The sequence below is a fragment of the Diorhabda sublineata genome, chromosome 5 (assembly GCF_026230105.1).
Source record: "Diorhabda sublineata isolate icDioSubl1.1 chromosome 5, icDioSubl1.1, whole genome shotgun sequence".
Classification (NCBI taxonomy): domain Eukaryota; kingdom Metazoa; phylum Arthropoda; class Insecta; order Coleoptera; family Chrysomelidae; genus Diorhabda; species Diorhabda sublineata.
In genome coordinates this window covers 23673239-23693544 of record NC_079478.1, presented here as the reverse complement: position 1 = coordinate 23693544, position 20306 = coordinate 23673239, and the positions used below count along the sequence as shown (strand labels likewise).

Sequence of the window (20306 nt, the reverse complement as noted above, 5' to 3'; positions counted from 1 at the left end):
CATTTGAGATGTTAATATGATTTAAAATATTTCGCTGCATATGTTGTATGATTCTCGTGGTTTTTGTCTGAATTGTTCAATTCTGCTCCATCTCCATTTTTTTACATTTCTGTACCGATTTTTGAGTATTTGATTATATTTCTAATTGTTTTTCTATCTACTTTCCCGTTCAGCATCAAATTAGCAAGTTACGTATAGTTTTTGCTTCTTTTCCATAATATTATTCTACTATTGCGCTTGTTTTTGTTATGACGTAAATTTTTTTGGGTACTTTTAGAAGGATGTTAATTATGAGATGGAAGAGATTAACTTGCTTATATGAATTTGGAGCTATGATGAAAGAGACAAATACATCTAAACTGACTTCCAAGAAGTAAGGACATTGTAAAAGATCGACTTAATAATGTTGCCCGTTGGAAATTTCATGGAAAATTGATTCCTACAAATTAGCTACAGTGCAGGAACTTCATTTGAAGTGCTTGTTGCAATGACTGGCGTTAATATTTTTGTGAATTTTTGATGATCTTACGGAATTTTTCGGAATATGACCTTGGATCATCATAAGAATAGCCTTAAGTTTATAAAACTGATATACTCGTCAATATGCTAGAAATAATTGCACTCCAGACAAACTTAAAAGGTATATTTGATATTATTTATAGAATGAAATGTACATATACTTTACATTTAAAAATGAGTAAATTGCTCTATATTAACATCTAAATCATGACGATTAATTGAGGATTGTGACGTGTTGAAATTTATCTTATTTTAACAAAATTATCAAATTCGTAAGCTTCAAAAATTAATATTCAAATTGACTCGTGACATAAATATGGAGTCTACTGATTCTAGATCTAGATTATTTTTAGGTATGAATTATTTATAATTATTATATCTTCCAGGTTTTCCATACCAGTCAATTAAAATTTTCTTTTATTCGAGAATCTAAACTATTGAAGTAAAATAGCAAATTGTCAAATACATTGTATTAAAGGGATAAAATTATATCATTACATACTTCTTAATAACATTATATTAGAAATTTGTCGAGTTTTGAAAACTGAGAATAGTTTATTAATAACAAATAATCATAAATAACCTTAGTGTAATTTATGCCTTCAGATTTTGAATATATAAATATTGTTAGACGCCTTTCTATGCTTGAAACAATGCTTTCAACAAGTAATGTTTGAAAACCAAGTTTATTATTTCTATTCCTAAGAAATATTACATATTTACAAGACAATATCACTGCAAAATATATCGTTTTCAGTAATTGTAGTACACATACAAATTAATTGAAAAAACTGCAGAATATATTCTTCGTTTCACACAATTATCACTTTTCAATTTTTTTGGTAATTATAAAAATTATTCTAAATTTGTATTTTATAAAAATATATAATTTGAGATTAATATTTGCCGACACACTTGTACATTGTAAAACCACCTTTTTGGATGTTATCATTTCCAAATTGCTTTTTTTCAGACAAATATATAATTTCTCCACGCCTCTCGTTCTTTGGAGTAGAAACATCTAAAGAAATTTTGCTTGTTTATATGCCCCTCGCTTAAAAATATATTTCATTGAGTTATGAAAAGAAATGGGCTATAATGATATGAAGATAACATATCTTTGATTTACATTATTCTTAAATAAAGAACCAGCTTTGCATGTTAGAAATTGGAAATAATCCTACACAAGTTGGCTAATATTTATGGTTTGATTTTTGCCATAGAAATATCTAATAATTATTAAATAAAAGAAAACAGTTATTTGCTACAATATCAATAAACTTTTCAATGAGACATTTTTGAAATTTTGCAATGAATTTGTTTTTTTTTTCTATTAGGACGAAGTCATAGCTAATGGTTCTCTCGGAAATAAAGAAGATGATCAGTCATCAGTTCAAGTTCTCGGTCTGGAAACTTCAGCCAGTCGGGAAAATGGTCACAAATGGACAAGCTCCAATTCTCCAATATTCCCAGGGATACCTTCGCATACAAAAGACACAACTTCACAAGTACAGTACCCTTTTGCTGCAATTATTACATATAATTTTTAGGCTTTTATTTATTAATATTTTGAAATCACTGGTTAATAGATAGAAAATTAAAATGTCAGTAAAAAATTACTATAAAGAATTTAGACACTGAGAAGCAAATCAAACAAATATGTGATAGGCGCAAAGCTTTGACACCAATCATATTATCAAAGGACATGGCACTAAAGAATATACGGAATTCAATTTTTGGAAATTGCATATTATTCTTTACATAAAATCACGCATTTCTGCTGATGTTCACTTATTTGAGTACGGATGTCTCGGCAAATTAAGTTTTTGTAGTTAATGTTTTGTTTGAAGCATAAGTGATGTTTATCTGATATGTCATGCTTCAAACAGATGGCTTCCTACGACTACGAGAAGAATGTGCTTGAAGATCCGAAAATTCAACCCGAAAAATGCAGAACGCGTCAGCAAATATCAGAGACCATTTAACATATAACATCGGCTTGTAGTGTGTTAACTAATACTGACTATCTGCAGCCGCAGAGTGCTTGAAAATGACAGGTTACAAATAACAGACCTGACATTGTGGTAGTTGATAAAAGAGTCAGTTTAGTCCTTCTAGTCAACGTCGCCATACTGGACAGATTAAATAGATATGACACAGCGAAAATGTGGGAATCATCCCTATGTCAGCAGCCGGCTTCGTGCCTAAGACCCTTAAAACAGAAGAGACCTAAAATCAATACGATATATGAACGTATATTTCAAATGACATGAAAGAAGAAATATTAGCATTAGGTAAAAATTTCGCACTTTCATATAGGAATAACAATGAATTACCTTGTACTGAATATATAGGTAGTATCGAATCTGCTATTAAACATTAACAGATGAACTAAAAGATAATATTAAAGCTGATGTAGTTAATGCTATTAGTATCATAAAATAAAACTCTACCAACACCTATTTTATAAATCTAATTATCTTGTTGTGGATATTTAGGAATTCAGCAGTAAAAATTGCCTTCATGGTACTAATTTTTTTTACATGCCTCATTTCATATTGATGTACTAATAAAAATATACCTGTAATTTGGAAGTTATTTGTACCTCAATAATTTATAGTTAAAGACTTTTTCTCATGCTAGTTTTTGTTTTCAGGAGATCTTTTTAGAGGGGTCTCTACCTCCTCAATCACATCTTATAGTAACTGATTCAGCTACAGAAGCTCAGAAACTGGATGCTGAAGAAGATCCAGCTGTAGTTCTTGCGGGGAAGATGACTTTATCAGTGATTAGCCTTGATTCTTCTGGTAAGTATAGAAAATGAAGAAACTATGAACTGAAAGAAGCCGACAATGTTTGATAATATTTTTAGCCATAAAATGTATTCTTGTACATATTCGTTAACTATAAGTGATGTTACCTAAATAACATGTAATTATTGATTACATAGATAATGTCTTTATTTTTTCTTTCACTATCCATCAAAGGCAATCCAAAAATTGGGTTTTCCAATTTTATAAAGGTAATAGAACCCTTCAGGTGCCAATTTGCGTTCACTAATTAGCCAGCTTTATTATAAAGCTAACGTCATAGATCATAAGCAGATTGTTGAAGAATTGGATGACATATTGGACAATGGTATGGTGGAATGTAGTAATAGTTAGTAATAGTTCTTGGGCACCACCAATTTTATTAATAAAAAAGATGATAGGTATTTTTTTTGAGTCGAGCACCTAAGAATTCTTTCCTTTCGAAGTTGACTGACTGATCGGTCGAACGCAATAATTACATTTTTCTACGAATATTTCAAATTTTAAAAAGTGCAGCATACGTTTGTCACAAACACCGCGTTAATACACTGCAATCACATAGATACTCACACAGCCTCACGTGGTAGTGATGACCAGATATTTTATATGAAGAATAACAATATGGATTTCGGAAAGATCGCTTCACACTTGAGGCATTTGATTTCGTTGTCAATACTGCAAAGGAAGGAATCTTTAACGCCTTTAACACACAATATATAGTAACTAGCTACACTGGAAAAATAGCGTAATAGTCATTCCTAGGTTCTCTATTGACGAATATCATATGATGATGATATTGATGATAACACGCTACTAAAGCTTATATTACCGGGGGAGGCGAACCTTGTAAGAATCGCGGATAAAGTGGCCGAAGTAATTGTAGCAAAACGCCTAGAGGCACTTTAGATACGGTCCCAGAGAACATCTGGATGCAGTCGACCTGAAACTATATTTAAATTACTATATGACTTTGATGCACTCTGCTTATGAATGCTGTAAGACAATTCCTTCACAAGTTCAACCATTTCAACAAAAGTCCGGAACACGTATTCTTCAAATGTCCGTGCTTTAGCAGACTTCGTCGCTCCTGGCAAGTAGCTCTTGAAGGAGTAATGCCTAAAAATATGGTATAGGATATATCATCAACGGAGCTTGTTTACAGCTGATGTGTTGAAAAAACTTTTCTCTGAGAGAAAAAAGAAGGAAGGAGCAACATCGAGAAGAAAAACGCAATCGACGGATGAGATGTATAGATACACCATTTCCCCACAAAGTCATGCCTAATGACGGTCCCGCGGGAGGAACAGGCCAGAGAAAGTCGGCGTGGGAAATAGTTCGACATACCAGGCAAAACACCAAACGCTGAAGGTATTCCTTACTCAAACCTCTATAAAAAAAACTTATGCTTGAGCATATACTATATAAAAGAATAGAAGCAACCATGAAACCGTAACTGAAATAAAACCAATATGTTTTCTGGAGAAGCAATCTACTCTCGATGCCATTGATTTTGTCACCAATATGACAAAGAGAGCGATCTCAGGACTCAGATAGAAGAGAGGAACTAAAAGTCTGGTAGTGGCGCTAACATAAGGGAAATCTTCAACACAGCGGAATTGGACTACATTATGGAAGCTCTTCACCAATAGAATCCTTAAGTGCGAGACGCAGAACGCCCCCTTGGAATACCAAGTCACTGGAGAGACATTTCAAGGCTTAGTCTGTATTTGTGTGGAACATTATGTTGGGAGTGATATTTTTAGAAAAAACGAGCCTTGTAGCATTCACAGACTAGATCTGCAGGTGGATGGACTTATTCAACAGTGAGCTCTTTCGCGAATTAGATGCTGAAAGAACTTCGCATTGAAGAAAAAAGGAGAGAAACCGATGGTATGACTGAAATTAGAAAAGGTTGTATAGCTAGATTCACCCCACATAGGCCAGAGACAGAGAAGTTTTTAGTCTGTATTCAAAAATATTCAGTGTCTGCCATACCTAGCAAAACAGCAGTTTCACATATCGTATACCACCATAAGTTTTCCTTTATATTCTTTATTAGCAGACCTATTATCATATTTTTGTTAAATTATATATGGATTTTTAAATAGAAAATTAAAAGATACCTTGGAAGGTTTGGAGATAATGGAAAAATAACTGTAGGGGTACACTTTAATTGATTGAGAGAAAAGCGCTGTTGTCGCTTTTACAAACAATGTTTTATATACATCAACAGTAACTGGACTACATGTATAGAGTTAAGAGAAATGAAAAATTGTCAAAAAAATCATGATTGGCAAACCTGGTGAACCCGCAGAGGAAGTTACGTCATACCGTCCTATTAGCTCACTACCAGGGCTCTCTATCGTTTTTGAGAAATTTTCTTAAAGAAACTACATCAAATTATTCATTTAAATAATCTGATTCCGGATTATCGGTTTGGATTCAGAAACAAACAAGGTACTATTGAACAGGGTATTGACTCAAATATTGAAATTGAATCAAATAAAATCTCGAGGGATAAGGTGTGACATTTGGGGCTAATATCTAAATTCAAAAAAAAGCTGCCATATGATTTGTTTGGAGTACTTAAGTCTTACTTGAAGAACAGACACTTTTTAATTGAGCACCAAGATGCGTCCAGAGAAATAAAGGTTAGAACCTACACGCTTAACGACCATAGCAGTGTATGCCGATTATACCATCATATTATATAGGATACAAAATTGGTAAAAAATATGGAGAATGGAAACAAATTAAAGTAAATCAGTTCATATAACCAATAGAACAGAAGTTGTCCTCCTGTGAAATTCAAATTCAATATTTGCAAATATTATGTGATGTAAATGTTTCATGTGATACAGTGTCGTGAGGGTCCCTGGAATGAATTTTATTATAAACTTGAAGGTGTAGAAAGTTCAAGGACGGAAATCGTCAAAGGAATGGAATTCGAAGCATCAAAGAGGATTGTGGTAGACTTAGAGAACAAATTATTTTCTTAGTGGTATTGTGGCAAATGTATTGATCGTCTGGGAATTAATTATTTAAGGATTGCGGCGTGATTAATTATGTAATATCTTTTAAAAAACATTAAATTCATCAAAATTCAATATTCAAATTGACGTTTGATAGAAATAGTAAGCGTATTGATTCTGGTTACTGTATACAAGTCTTGGGACAGATTTTTGCAATTTCTTGGCTGTGTAAATATACGTGACATTTGTTACCATGTTTACCAATATTAAGTTATCAGGTAAGTATTTACAAAAAAATTTTCATTATATCATAATTATTAACCCTTCCAGTTCAGCCGACCAAACTTCTTCCTGAAGACGGTTGATAATCCTCGTGCGTTCTTGATACGGGCAGGAATGCTGCAGGCCAGCGAATAATTTTACGGCAGAGTGAAAAAATTTTGTTGTTCTTTAGTGACTCCATACCTAGCTTTGCCGGTACCTCCGTACGTATCCATAAATTCTATAAGACAGGGTCAGGCTTTTCTCGCAAATGGTTCACTATTTTTCTGTAGGTCATGGTCTCCTTCGAAAGGCGCTAATTCATTTGGTGGACTACTTTCGGTTTTCCATCTTGCTTGTGCGATAGATCACATCATTGATCTTTTTCTTGATTAAGTATGGACCTTTCCATGATTTTTCTAATTTTGGAGAAAATTCCTTTCTCCTCGTCGGGTTGTGCAGCCATTTTTATCCCTCTCTTTAAAACCGCCGTTTTTGGTTTCCGTGTCATATTCTTTTTTCATTCTGTCGCCAATAACTTGAAGATTCGAGCGAACCAATTCGTCTATGTCGACCATTTTTCTTCTCAATTGATATCACATAATTTACTTCAGGTCGACAACACAAAGAAGACTTATTTCTCGTCCAAACAGAATTTCGGACAGGTGTTTTACCAGTTGACTCAGTTATATTACCTTATTTAATTTAATTAAATACTTTACACTACACTTAACTAACTATTTTTTGATCCACCAATAATAGGAAGCCATATTTAATGTCTTGGATCTGAAATTGTCAAGCAAATTTGTTTGGTCTATACGTATTTTGACCTGAAATTTGAATAAAATAGGTTTCAGATCTGTTACTGTAATAGTTTTTACGTTAACTGACGTAAAATACAAAAGACCCAACTCCAAAATACACTTTTTTTACGTTTGAAGTAAAATAACTTCGTTAAATCCCTAATAAATGCATTAAACTTTCAAATAAAACTTATAGAAAATTTAATTCTGAAGAGAAAGTGTATAACTTCAATACAAAGTAAATGCAAGTTGAAAATATCTTCTTTTACAGAATTAAAATCAAAATAAAAATGAACAAATGGTGTAAGTAACGTATAGACCAAATTTGCATGACAACTATTATTGGTGGATCAGGAATCCGGGCGTAATCTATCGCTCACTATAACTCGCTTACGAAGTGGTTTTCGAAGTTTTGTTATAGTGTTTTTTTCTTATATTTACCTATAGAATCATTTCCCTAGAAATTGGAGTGCTATTCTGAAAGATCCTGTATAATAATTATCTTAACACTAATACTTGACTGAAATTATGGTCAAATTCAATATAAGAAATATGTATAAATGTATAACAATAATGAAATTTTTACTTACAATAATTTATTGTTATACATTTATACACATTTCTTATATTGTATGTATTCAAAAACTCGGAAAATATATTGTAGTCCACTTTTGTGTTTCATTTGCCACGTTCCCAATAAGAAACCGCTTATATATATATATATATATATATATATATATATATATATATATATAATATAATATATATATATATATATATATATATATATATATAAGAAACAAAAACAACTAAATAACTAGACATTAGTATGTAATAATGTAAACAAATTGCCTGCTATGATAGAAACAAACCTCAAACGAACATATATCAAACGGGTTGAGACTTTGCCAAATTTTAGAATTCCATTATAACTGGACAAGATCGACTACACGAACTATGTCTTGTTCGTAATAACAGTATTTTCAGTTTTTCAAATTTTGGAAGATATTTCTTGTTTTAATACCAATATAAGCTACTTTTTCGATTTTATAATCCGTGGCCTCTGTGCGCTTTTCGCTTCTGCAATTAATAATTTTTTCTTTTGTTGTTCTGTTAGTTTCTGCTATTTTGGTTTCTTGGTTGCTTGTTTGTGGGCTTATAGGTATGTAGTCTGGAATTACAACATGATCATTAAGATCAGAATTGTTTATTTCGTTTATATGTCCTTTTATTACCTCAAATTGTGTATAACGCATATGTGCAATAATTGTAGAGTGAAACCTTTCTACAGAACGGTTTGAATTATTGTTTGTAGCGGTGGTGTAGTATATTTAGTAAACTCTTTAAAGTTCGAAAAAAATTTTAAATTATTTATTCATAAATTCTGTACGTGGAACCGAAGTTATTTTTGTGGGTAATACATGGTGAGTAATAAAATTGAATATACATTCTATTATAGATAATCCGTTTACAGCTGGTAAAGTTTGGCCGTATCGAGAAAATGTGTTTCTTATAGTTAAGTGTTTCCTGAAATTTAAAAGCAATAAATATACATGAACGGAAAATTAAATTTTATTAAATGTGAATTTCAAATCGTATCTGCTTTTTTGACAAATTTCGCAATTATTCATGTATTTCTAAATGCCCTCAGATATTTTTGTCCAATAAAATTTAGTAAGTGCTATTTTCATTCCGTTTCTGTACTTTCGCTTCTTTAGTTTTTAAATCTTCTAAAACGGTATACTTCTATAAGGTATACGGTACCACAAAATTTTTGAAGTACTTTTTGTTTAAGGCGATTTACTCTTTTATGAAATTTGTTATTTGGAGAAGAAATTTTTTAAATTTAAATGCGGCGTAACATATAATCTATAGTCTATTTCAGAAATGTATAGAGTAATAAAATGGGGAATTTCGTCCAGTTCAGCTCAATTTCGGTGTCCGCATCGGTGTAGGTCTTGAAATAGTATTATTTGTAATATTAAAATTTCAAGTAATTGCGTAAGAGAATTAGGAAAAGTAGGTTTTCTGGCATGAAGTGTCAATATCGAAATATTGGGTAGGGATTACTTAGGTAGTAGATTATACAGTTACGTTTTGCATTTAACACGTACCGTTTAATCTTCTATTAGTGCCTCTGCCTAATTCCAACCTATTTCAGATTCGGCTTTCTTTTTTACGAGTATCCTACCGGCACGCCTTTGGCACACTATTTTCAGTGTTTGTGAATGGATAACAATAGGCTATACCGCTAAACCCATATATTGACCCCAACCCTGGTGGTACCTGCACTTGATAAAAAGAAAAAGAACTTTAACAATGAAATGATCGATTCTAAATCGTCAGTTATTATAAATATTTGGTTTATGTACATGTTTACTACTCTAAGATTTTTTGCGGATGTATGTTGAGTCCGAGACTGAATCTTGAGGTTTCCTGGTTCTGTTTGTATGTTAGGTCAGGAACATATAGTGGAGAAATCTTAGAAATTATTCTATATCTTTTTTGTTTTTGGTAAGGGGAAGTTTTTAATAGCTGACCTTTTTTGAATTGGATTTTATTTCGACTGTTGTTTCTGTATGGCTTAGAATTTTAAGTTTCGCCTCGCGCAATTTGGTAAAAACATATTTTGTTCTTGAATTTCGGTATTGAATATTATTATATCATTAATATAGACCACTTTATTTTGGAGGTCTTTCAAAATTACGTCCATAATGCGTTGAAAGAAAACGGAAACTCATAATAGTCGTTATCGATAGTAGAAACTGACGTTGATATAGAATTTTTATCCATTTCGATATGATAGAAACTGAAGAAGATATCTGTTTGCCTGGTGGGTCCTCTTCTTTTTGACTATTCAAATAAGGGATGACCACGGTGAAGATTACAGTCCAACTTTTTCTATCATTTCCTATACCTGATTAACTATTTCTTGTTTGTTAATAAAGGGATATCTGTACGATTTATACGATGTATAGGAATTTCATGTTTTGTTCGCGACGTGAACAATAATTTATCATAGGGTTTAAAAATATATAATAGAATTTTTGGAAAAAGTCTTGAGATTTCTATTTGTCCTTCCGCTCTAATTAATATTGATATATTAATTTTTTGTTTTCTTTGATATTTAAATGGAGGAAAGGATTAATATCATTACTAGATTCTTCGAATGATTCTACTTCTAAATGTTATTTGGGATCAACTAAAATTGTTCGATATATTTTGTTCTGGATTTTTATAAAAGCAAATCTGACTTCGGCATTAGTCAAAATTTCAGGTATATACAATGGTCCTACTGAAAATAATATATTTAGGTAATCTTTCTGTCTACATCTGAGAGGTATCTCAGTATTCGATTCTATTAATACGTTATTAATTAGATCAATATTAAAGTCCACATCATTAACAATGTATGAAATAATATGGATTTTGAAATTCTGGAAATGGTATACGGTAATACGTTGTCTGATGATATATAAATTTTTACTAAGGTTTTCCTTGTTGTAGGCCAAACAAAATTACAATTGCAAATATAGTTTTATCAAGCAACGTTAGAATAAAGAATGAATATAAAACAATTACAGGTTTTTTTATCTTGTTTCCACGGAGTCATCATTTTTATTATAAGCCGTCAGCTGTTTCTTCATACTTAACTCGCGGGTAAGATTCATCAATAAAATTGTACAAGTTAATTATCCAACACTCAAAAATTTGTTCGACCACAATTATCACACTAATGACAATTTCTTGTCTTCTTCTTGTCGCTCGCTACGCACTCCAATATTCAACTTAATCCCAATTCTGTGAGCTACTACCGTATATTTACTTTTGCGATGTTCAAAACATATTAGCATAAGTGCCTATTAGTAGCCAACTTCTTCTAGAAACATTTGAACATTGTCCAATAGATACAACCACTCACAATTTGCGACTATCAAACTGCAGACATTCTTAATACCTCTTAGAATAGGTACCTTGATAAAACCTCAGATATTCTTAGAGGCATTATAGTTCAAGATATATACATTATTATTTATTATATTTCGAACATCCATTCAAAATAAAATTTGCTTTTGCAGAAAGTGCTACAGAAGAGTCATCCATTCCAGACAAGAAGCCAGAAAAACGAATTAGCAATAATGTCTCTGAAGAATTTGAAAAAATTGATGCTGCACAACTAGAGGAAGAAATTAACGATATCATTGCAGATACTGAGCATGTGAATACAACGGGCTCACAAATAAAAGAAATTGATGATATTAGAGAATCGGTCGTAAACGAATCAGAAGCTTGTATAATACAAACTCCTAAAAACCTTAATGGAGTGGAAAAAACTATTCTAATTAAAAATGAAATTAATGATATTCTTGAATCGAATCCCACTCATACAGATACTACTACTTCAATAGAACATGTAATTGAAGAAAGCGTTAGAACTGTAGTAGCAAAAACTCCAGATAATCAACAAGATTTGGATGATCTATTGCCTAAAACTGAAAAAGATGTAGCAAAAACCACAGAAATTATTGATTATAAAATTGATGAATTTCAAAAAGGTCTTTTTTACGATATTCAAAATATACAAGACAGTGCCAGAAATGAGGTAACTGATGAGGTTAAGAAATTAGTAAATGATATTGAAGCAGAAATACAACCTGTTGCAAAGGAGCTTGTTATAGAAAAAAAGATATCAAATAAAATTGAACTTTCCCCAGAAATAAGAGAGGTAGAAAGCTTGCGACTGGAACAAATCGCAACTGAAATTAAAGGACAAAATCTAAACATAAACCCAACAGGTCAATTCAATCAAAATGAGAAAATAGAAGCCACAAGGGAATTAATTTCAAAGCAAAATGAAACTATAAAAGAAACAATCGTTGAAAGAGAATTAATTCTTGATGATGAGAAAAAACAAAATGAAAAATTTTTCACAACCGAGGTAACAACAATTACTGATGAAATATCAGAGCAATCGAATATTCAAGAAAATAATGAAGTGGAGGATAAAAACGTATCAAAGGCAAATATAATAACAAACTATCATGCCACCAATAACAAAGCTGTAGAATTAGTATCAGCAAAGGCTAGTGAAGATCTGCTTCAAGCAAATCACAGTTCTATTGAAAAAAAAGTTGAAGAACATGATACATCTGAACATATTGTAGGAACAAACTTAGTTTCTGAAATAAGTGGAGGACCTACAAAATTTGGACAGTGCTTACTAGAAACCGATGACAAAAACGAACAAGAAGACGAAAAATTAAGTTCACAGGATATTAATATTTCTCATCTTGCTGAAACTATGTTATCAGATGTAAGTACTGCATCACTAAACTTTGTATGTAATAATTTAGTATTGACAAACATTGAATTTCTGATGATTCTTTGTCAGAAAATGATAAATTGTTTTGGTTTTAGGTATTTAAAACTTTGTTTAAGACAGATAAACATATTGATGTTTCGACCTATTGTTCAGCTAGTTGGCTTAGAATTTTTATATTTTCTTCATTAGGGAACGTTTAGGCAAAAAGCCAAGACACTTAAAAATGTGAATTCAGTTTTGCTGTTATTGCGAACAACACCATAGCTTTAATGACGTTATGAGTACGCTTTGTTGACGTCATTCAATTTTTAAAAATTGAGTCTTATTTTTTATTGCAAATTCAAATACGTCGATAAATTTTAAAAACCTAAATTATGTGTCACGATTGCTCATAATTTTGGAAAGGTCATTAAAGTGTCAAATAAACAAACACCTAGTTATTTTAACGATAAATAGTTAATTAAACTTCAAGTTTCTGTTTTTTACTTAATTGAAAAATCACAAATAATTGATTGAATTGTGCTTGTTTTTCGGCTTAATGAAAACTGTCGAAATTGTAATGCTAGGAGATTATAAGTTGAAAATAAATTATGTCGTGTTAATGATCATATACTAGTAGGAGTTTAACTTAATGACCCAAAAACTGTGTTTTTACAAAACTTACCGTGATATTGTCATCCGATAGAGTTTCTATTGCCTTTATAACGTAATTGTAAGAGGTTATCAAAGTAATAGTTGAACCACTATATTAAGCTCCGAGATAGCTCCTCTGGCTGATGCTAAATGTGATATCAAAGAATCAAATTGCATAAACAGAGCAGAATTTTGAACAGAACAATTTTTTTCGAGCTCCGAGTTGACTCGCTACACTTTTTCTTTCAAAGATATTATCTAACGCGGCTAAAATTTATTTTGTCGACGATTCCGGTTTCAAAAAATTAGATAAGAATCATTCAATTAACATATTTTTAACGGTTGTTTCCGATTTTTTCGTTTATAGATCACTTCAATTACTTCGAGTTCGCTTAAAAGACTACAGATTCTAAATTTTCATCTGCTGTAATTTTCACCGTTACAAAGTTGAATGTTTCTTTTCGATGTTTGTTTTCTTCCATCATCTACCATTTTTGGGGGAGCCTTGCATTTCTATTTTAACCACTTTTCGATAACAATAATAAAGTTATAGACGATTATAAATAATAAAGATATCCACCATTATTCTTTTATACTCTGAAGTACAGCTGTATCGTCCAAAAAAACAGCAGTGCTCCACCAACTTACTTGAATTTCACTTCCCTTAAAAATATCTTCTCCATCTTAGCGCTGTCTCGATGGAATCTATTCACATGTTCATCGGAGACTGCTCCTAAATTTTCAGGGAAGAAGCCTGGGTGCGTGTGAAAGAATTTACAAAGAGACATGTTACAACACATGGCCTTGTACGCTAACAACAATTCCTCATCATGAGCGACATAATCATCATTTTTGTGGTTACTCAAAAAGTTCTGACGCACGTTTTGGAATGCAAGCCAATTAGGTTTTCATTTTTTACTTTTATTTTATTTAGGTGTTCAATAAAATTTTTGGAAAAGTTGTATAAGTCCATTACTTTCACAATCTGCTTGATCAATCCAAGTTTGATGTGCAAAGGTGGCGAGTAAATATTTTCCTTCGGGACCAAAGGATCGTGGGCCACATTTTACCAGAGGTAAACTTTTCTCGCAGAAGCTAGTTCCGTACGGTGTGGTGTTTGTCTCGGGCTAAGCTGTCTGATTCACAGAGGAAGTAATAATATTTCACAATTCTGATTGCAGGCCCGTGACTAGTGCAACAACTTAGTCAGCACAAAGTCATGAAGAAATCTAGCGTAGTCGCCGATAATATAGATTCTGATGGTAAATGATGGGTGTAAAATGTATCAAACTACAGGATTTATACTAATCACTTCTGAAATCATTTCGAAAATGCCGTTCATCAAAGGAGAAAACAACTACTTTCCTGGCTAATGCCTCGACGAATATTGAATCACAAATCCTCTGAAGAGCGTGATGTCAATCGACCTTTTGTCGATATTAACATTAACTCTTGCTCTAATTTGATGGGTTGATACTTTTTTCATCAATTTTTGCCAAATTTTATAATGATATGATTTTTTTAGGATATAAATTCCTCAAATAATTATGAAAATATTGTTGAAGAAGAATATGAAGATAACGAAGGAGAATATGAAGAAGATAACGAAGGAGAATATGAAGAAGATAACGAAGGAGAATATGAAGAAGATAACGAAGGAGAATATGAAGAAGATAACGAAGAAGAATATGAAGAAGTTAAAAAAGGAGAATATGAAGAAGATAAAAAAGGAGAATATGAAGAAAATAACGAAAAAGAATTTGAAGAAGAAGTCGATATCGACGATCACAATGGGGAAGAAATCGAAGAGGAGATTATAGAATATATAAGTGATGAAGAAGTGGATGTCGAAGAAGAAGAAGGTCTGGATAAAATTGAGCAGTCAAAGTTCAAGCCTCATGTATGAATTTTATAGGATTAGATGTGATGTTAGTGCCAAAATTTAAATGTGTTTCAGTACTTAATAAAATTAAATCGCAAAAATAAACCTTATATTCATTCCCTTTTTTCCCGAAAGAAATTAAATTGTAAGATAAAAGACCAATTTTTTCCTCTCATATACATTTATACCCCTTAAATATGAAAATAAACTAGACAAGTAGTTACAAAAACAAAATGTTAAAATTCATACATTCTTAATTCAGCAATATATAAAAACGGCATAAAAAACATGCAATACGTAGCATGAGTTATATCAACATAAAATTTTTCTCCTCTGAATAAATTATAATTTGAAATAGTCTAATTCAAAAAAGCATCCTGACAAATCCGTTTTCATAACAACTAAAAAATTTCTTATGTACTTAAAGTTTCTAAACTAAACCTAACGTGTTTGACTTAGTTGTTTATTCCATAAAATAAGAATCATTTGGAAAGATAGTAAATAGTACGTAAACTTCTAAAAAAATAAATGTCAAACTTTAAAAAATTTTACTATTACATTGATCATTTTAAGAATTACAAAAATTTAAAATAAACCATAGCTTTCTGCTAAACAGATAGCTTTCCGTGTCTTTTCTCTTTAATTTTTTCCTGTAGAGTGGTCAGTAATATCGAATAGTGATCTCCAGTTATTGATCTACCCCTATCTAAAAAATTAATCATGATTACTCCATGGCAATCCCAAAAAAAAGCATGAAGCACAACAAGGAACGTTTCCAGCAAATTTTGGCACACGAAACTTCTTAAGTCTTGAAGAACCAGAGTGTCGCCATTCCATCGATTGTTGCTTTGTTTCTGGATCGTAGAAATGTACCCAAGTCTCATCCATAGTAACAATTCGGCTTAAGAAGTCTGCATCGTTTTCAAATCGAGCTCAGATCGAACGCGATGCTTCTACCCTTGCACGTTTGGGGATCCACTTCGTCTTGAATTTTGTACTTGTTGATTGTACCAGATGTTGTAGGTTTCAAAACAGTGCTAAAAATCATTACTGAATAACAATGATCTGATCATTTGAGAACATGTACTTCAATAGAAACAAAAAAATAATTAAAAGTTGTTGGGTAATGAGTTCAGCAATATATTGTATTGCATTGTAAGAAGGAAACCCTTATGTTTTATAGAAAGTACACTGATTTTTACTCTTCTATTTTTTAAGGTCAAAGGAATTATTTGGTGACTCTAATTTGTTGATATATCTCTGATTAAAATGAATAAGTGCTTTACAAAACTTCAGTACTGTCTGCCTTTTGGTTTATATTTTCTACTAGCATGTTCAAGTTAAAAATTCAACTGTCTGGCTCTACGCAAAAAGTTGGGATAACCAAATTTTATAATCAGGTACTCGTAGAAGTGTATAAATTCAGTGAAAGTTTACTACAATGTTGAATTCTCTATAATATGATCGTTCATTGTAGTTTCTGTTACAAATATCAGGTTCAAGTCTACTTATCTTCCACATATCAATACATATATTCTTTGATTTTAGGACATTTTTTTAGAAAATTGGTTTAAAAAAACAATGATGTTTTGACCCATTTCAATATTTATCAAATATGACTTGATATTGACAATTTGCATAATCATATTAATCAATAGATCACCTACAACATGAATATCTAAATAAAAATCTCTTTCAACCACAAAAATTATTTTTCCTTCATTGCTACATCATATGTAGCAACCATCAATTGAATTATTAAAAATTTCAGGAAAATTCAAAAACAGGAATAAAAATTTTACAGAAACTATTTAGGTCTATATTTCATGGTTTCTTAATGCAGTTTTATTTTTTTTTATAGTAATGATGACTTTTTAATCTATTTTCCAAATGATGAGATGAACAGCATCACTAACACTACAAGGTACTACCAATATATTTATTAAAATAATTGGATAGCTTTTGGTAAAATCCTTGTACATATGGTAAAAAAAAATATTTTACATTTTAATGTTTAGTTTCTGTCTTGTTCCTGAATTGATTATAGTATCTGCTTATCCCCTTATTGAATATGTTATTTATCATTTTCTCATGATAATTATTTTTTTAATGTAGTTTTTGCTTTTTGAGCTATAATTAAAATTAATTATGTTGATGTCACAGAATATAAAAAACAATTTGGTCCTCAAGATATTTAAACTTGAATTCACGCCACAAAAAAGATCAGTGATCATAAATTTGTTTGATCTATCAGATCCTGTAATTAGATGATTGGCTTTCCAAAAAGCAAAATCTGCATTCCAAGAAAATAATTATTCTGAAAAAATAGTACATATTCAAGACAATAATAAACAAATACTATACAATAATCAATTAAGGAACAAAACAGAACTTACGAAATATAATATTAGAACCAGTCATAGAGGATATAAATATTTCACTAAACTAAAATGTAAAAACACAAGATGTAATATTATATATAAAGTACCTTGTACTAATTGTAAAGCTGTTTACATAGTGCATACATTTCATTATTTCGAAAATAAACTAAAAGGTCATCAATATGATTAAAAAAACTGCATTAAAGTATTAAATTAAGGGTCATCAATACAATTTGAAAAATAAAACTGGTTCACATACATAGGAACAAGAAAACACTAAACAATTTAAGTAAAAACAATGATAAAAAGACCAAAATAGGTCAAAATATCAATTTTTAACTGTTCTTTGAAATCAATTTTCTGTCACAAGAAACCTAAAATCAAAAGGATTTATTAAGAAAAACATATAAAATGTTCTGAGAAGGAAAAAGGATAACTTTAATTGTCCTTACTTTTTTTTGTTTGATGCGAGTAAGTCAAAAGTAACATTGATGCCCAAAAAGATAGTTTTAATTTATCCTACTATAATAATTGTTGGATAGTTTGCTTGATTGAATAAGAAAAACTATATTAAATGATAATAATTTCAGATACAAAAAATGAATATATTAACAATTAATGTTTTTTTCAAGAACAACCATTTTCTTGTAATACTTATACATGAGTAAAATTAATTAAATCTAGTGAGCATATTTTTCAGTATACATTTTTGCTTTGTTAACAAATTCTTGATATTGACTTTTAAATTCCTCTGCAATCTCAGCCACTAGTGGATCATCTGGATTGGGGAATTCTAGTAACATTCTAACAGCAGTTAGTAGTCCTTCTAGCCCTATTGTTGGTTTCCAACTTCCCACTGGTGGCATTTTAATCAAATCCAAACAAATTCTTCCATTTTCATCTATGTTGGGGTGATATATTTTTGTAATAAATTTCATCGAGGGAGGTGTAAATGGATATTTGTCAGGTATTATAATATCTAGAGTGAAGACACCATTTTTGTAGGGACTGTCTTGAGGACCAGTTATTTTAGCTTCTAAATTATTCATTGTATCATCTTTTGCAAAAACACAAATTCCTTGAGGGGGATAGGTTGTTATTTTTGTTAATTCCCGAGATAATCTTTGTCTTTGCATTGTAAATCAATATAAAATTTGCAGACAACTTTGTTTACATTTCAACAGTTTTTATATTTCACAGCAGAAATTTTCTTCTTTTTTATCTCACTTTTCTGACATTTAGAATAAAATATCTTAATGACATACTTAAAAAGTTGACAGCTGACTAAAACTTATTATTCTAAAATTACGTAATTTTTCAAAAATTTTTATTCAATTTTAATAAGAAAAAATGATTTCCAGAATTAATATTAACAGGGTCATATATTTTTAAAGTAAGTTTATTTTCACTTATACTTATATCTCGACACAATATTTGTTATTTTCATTGGTACGAATAAATAAAATCCACTGATCCTCAATCTGTAGTTTGATACACAATGCAGGAATCCATGTTTCTTACTCAAGACCACAAGCAGACTGCATTCTGCATTATTTCATACAACTTCAATAAATTGCCAAATTTTGTGTTGTAGTGCTTCAATATATTAAATGTTATAACATGATGTTTCTAAAAATTTCTTTAAAATTCATAAAATTATGCTCCCAATACAATATCTCTTGTTCCTACTTGTTAAGAAAATTTTTTTAATATTTTATTAAAATGTTAGTCTTAGTTTAGTAACTAGTTCAGTTGTAAGAAAAAAGAAGAAGAATTTTTGACAAGACAAGATTCAGAAAATACAATTAAAAGCCGGAAAAGGTTATGGGCTTAGTTAAGCCAGAAAACATTATAAGATGATATATACAGTGAAGAAAAAAGCTGGAAAATTCCAAAGAATGGAACTAAAAATCGAGAAAAAAACTGTCGAAAACTTACACCATGGCAAAAAATTATGTGATTCAGAAAGTTTTGATTTGTGGAATTTTCATATAACTGTGGTTTTTGAAGCAAATGGACTTTATAGAAATAGTGTGTGGTGAAATCACATCACAAGACATGATTCTAGGTAGACACGAAAACTTTGATGCAGAAGGTTGCAAAAGCACTGAACATTTTGATTTCAACAGTTGATAAAAAATTATCAGTGCACATTATGCAGAACATCTATAGAATGTAGGTATGTATCAGAAGTTGGACGATATATTCAAATAAGACATTGAAGAACAAAAGTTTTATTTACGACAATATTTTGGTTTTCATTAAGGCAATAGTGGTAGCAAATCCTCGAATATAAGTAAATTGCAAAATCCAGCTTATACACTGAAATCATTGAAGTAAGATGTAGATGTAGATGTCAAAATCCTAAATACATTGCCTGAAAGACTCCATTCATTCAAAACAGCATGGGAATTTACTTCAAACAGTAAAAAAACAGCAAATCTGATATTGAGACTTAACAGAAGAAAACAGTGCTAAAAATATAAACAAAGAAAAAGCAGTGGGGTTCCAATGCTCAAAAACAATGCTTGCTTCTGTGAAACCTATATAAATTATGATAAAAATAAAACTGAAAATGAAGTTAAATCAGAAAGGAACAAAAAACATACAAAGTTTTTAAAAACACGAATTACAGAAAAGTTAATTCTTTTTTCAGAAATAAGCGAAATAATTCACCTAAAGTTGGAAAATCTACAGAGGAAAAGTCTCATTTTTAATAGAA

The 20306-nt window shown here is 30.8% G+C and overlaps 2 protein-coding genes across 8 annotated transcripts in view; one reads left to right on the top strand and one right to left on the bottom strand.

Annotated features, from left to right (window-relative positions):
* LOC130444658 (DNA ligase 1) overlaps positions 1–15308 on the top strand; it is a 53206-nt gene extending 37898 nt beyond the window's left edge. For 4 of the 7 annotated variants that reach the window (XM_056779934.1, XM_056779933.1, XM_056779931.1 and 1 more), the window contains 4 exons: positions 1857–2027; positions 3176–3326; positions 11445–12679; positions 14847–15308. In XM_056779934.1, the coding sequence (XP_056635912.1) occupies positions 1857–2027; positions 3176–3326; positions 11445–12679; positions 14847–15227 (1938 nt within the window). In that variant the 3' untranslated portion in view covers positions 15228–15308. The remainder of the gene's footprint in view (positions 1–1856; positions 2028–3175; positions 3327–11444; positions 12680–14846) is intronic. The other 3 variants (XM_056779932.1, XM_056779930.1, XM_056779929.1) reach the window with 1 other exon arrangement.
* A 1482-nt stretch (positions 15309–16790) lies between these two features.
* Positions 16791–18864, bottom strand: LOC130444293 (ubiquitin-conjugating enzyme E2 T-like). The gene has a single exon (XM_056779368.1). The coding sequence runs from the start codon at positions 18718–18720 to the stop codon at positions 18265–18267; it is 456 nt and encodes a 151-aa protein (XP_056635346.1). The 5' UTR covers positions 18721–18864; the 3' UTR covers positions 16791–18264.
* Between the last annotated feature and the right edge of the window lie 1442 nt (positions 18865–20306).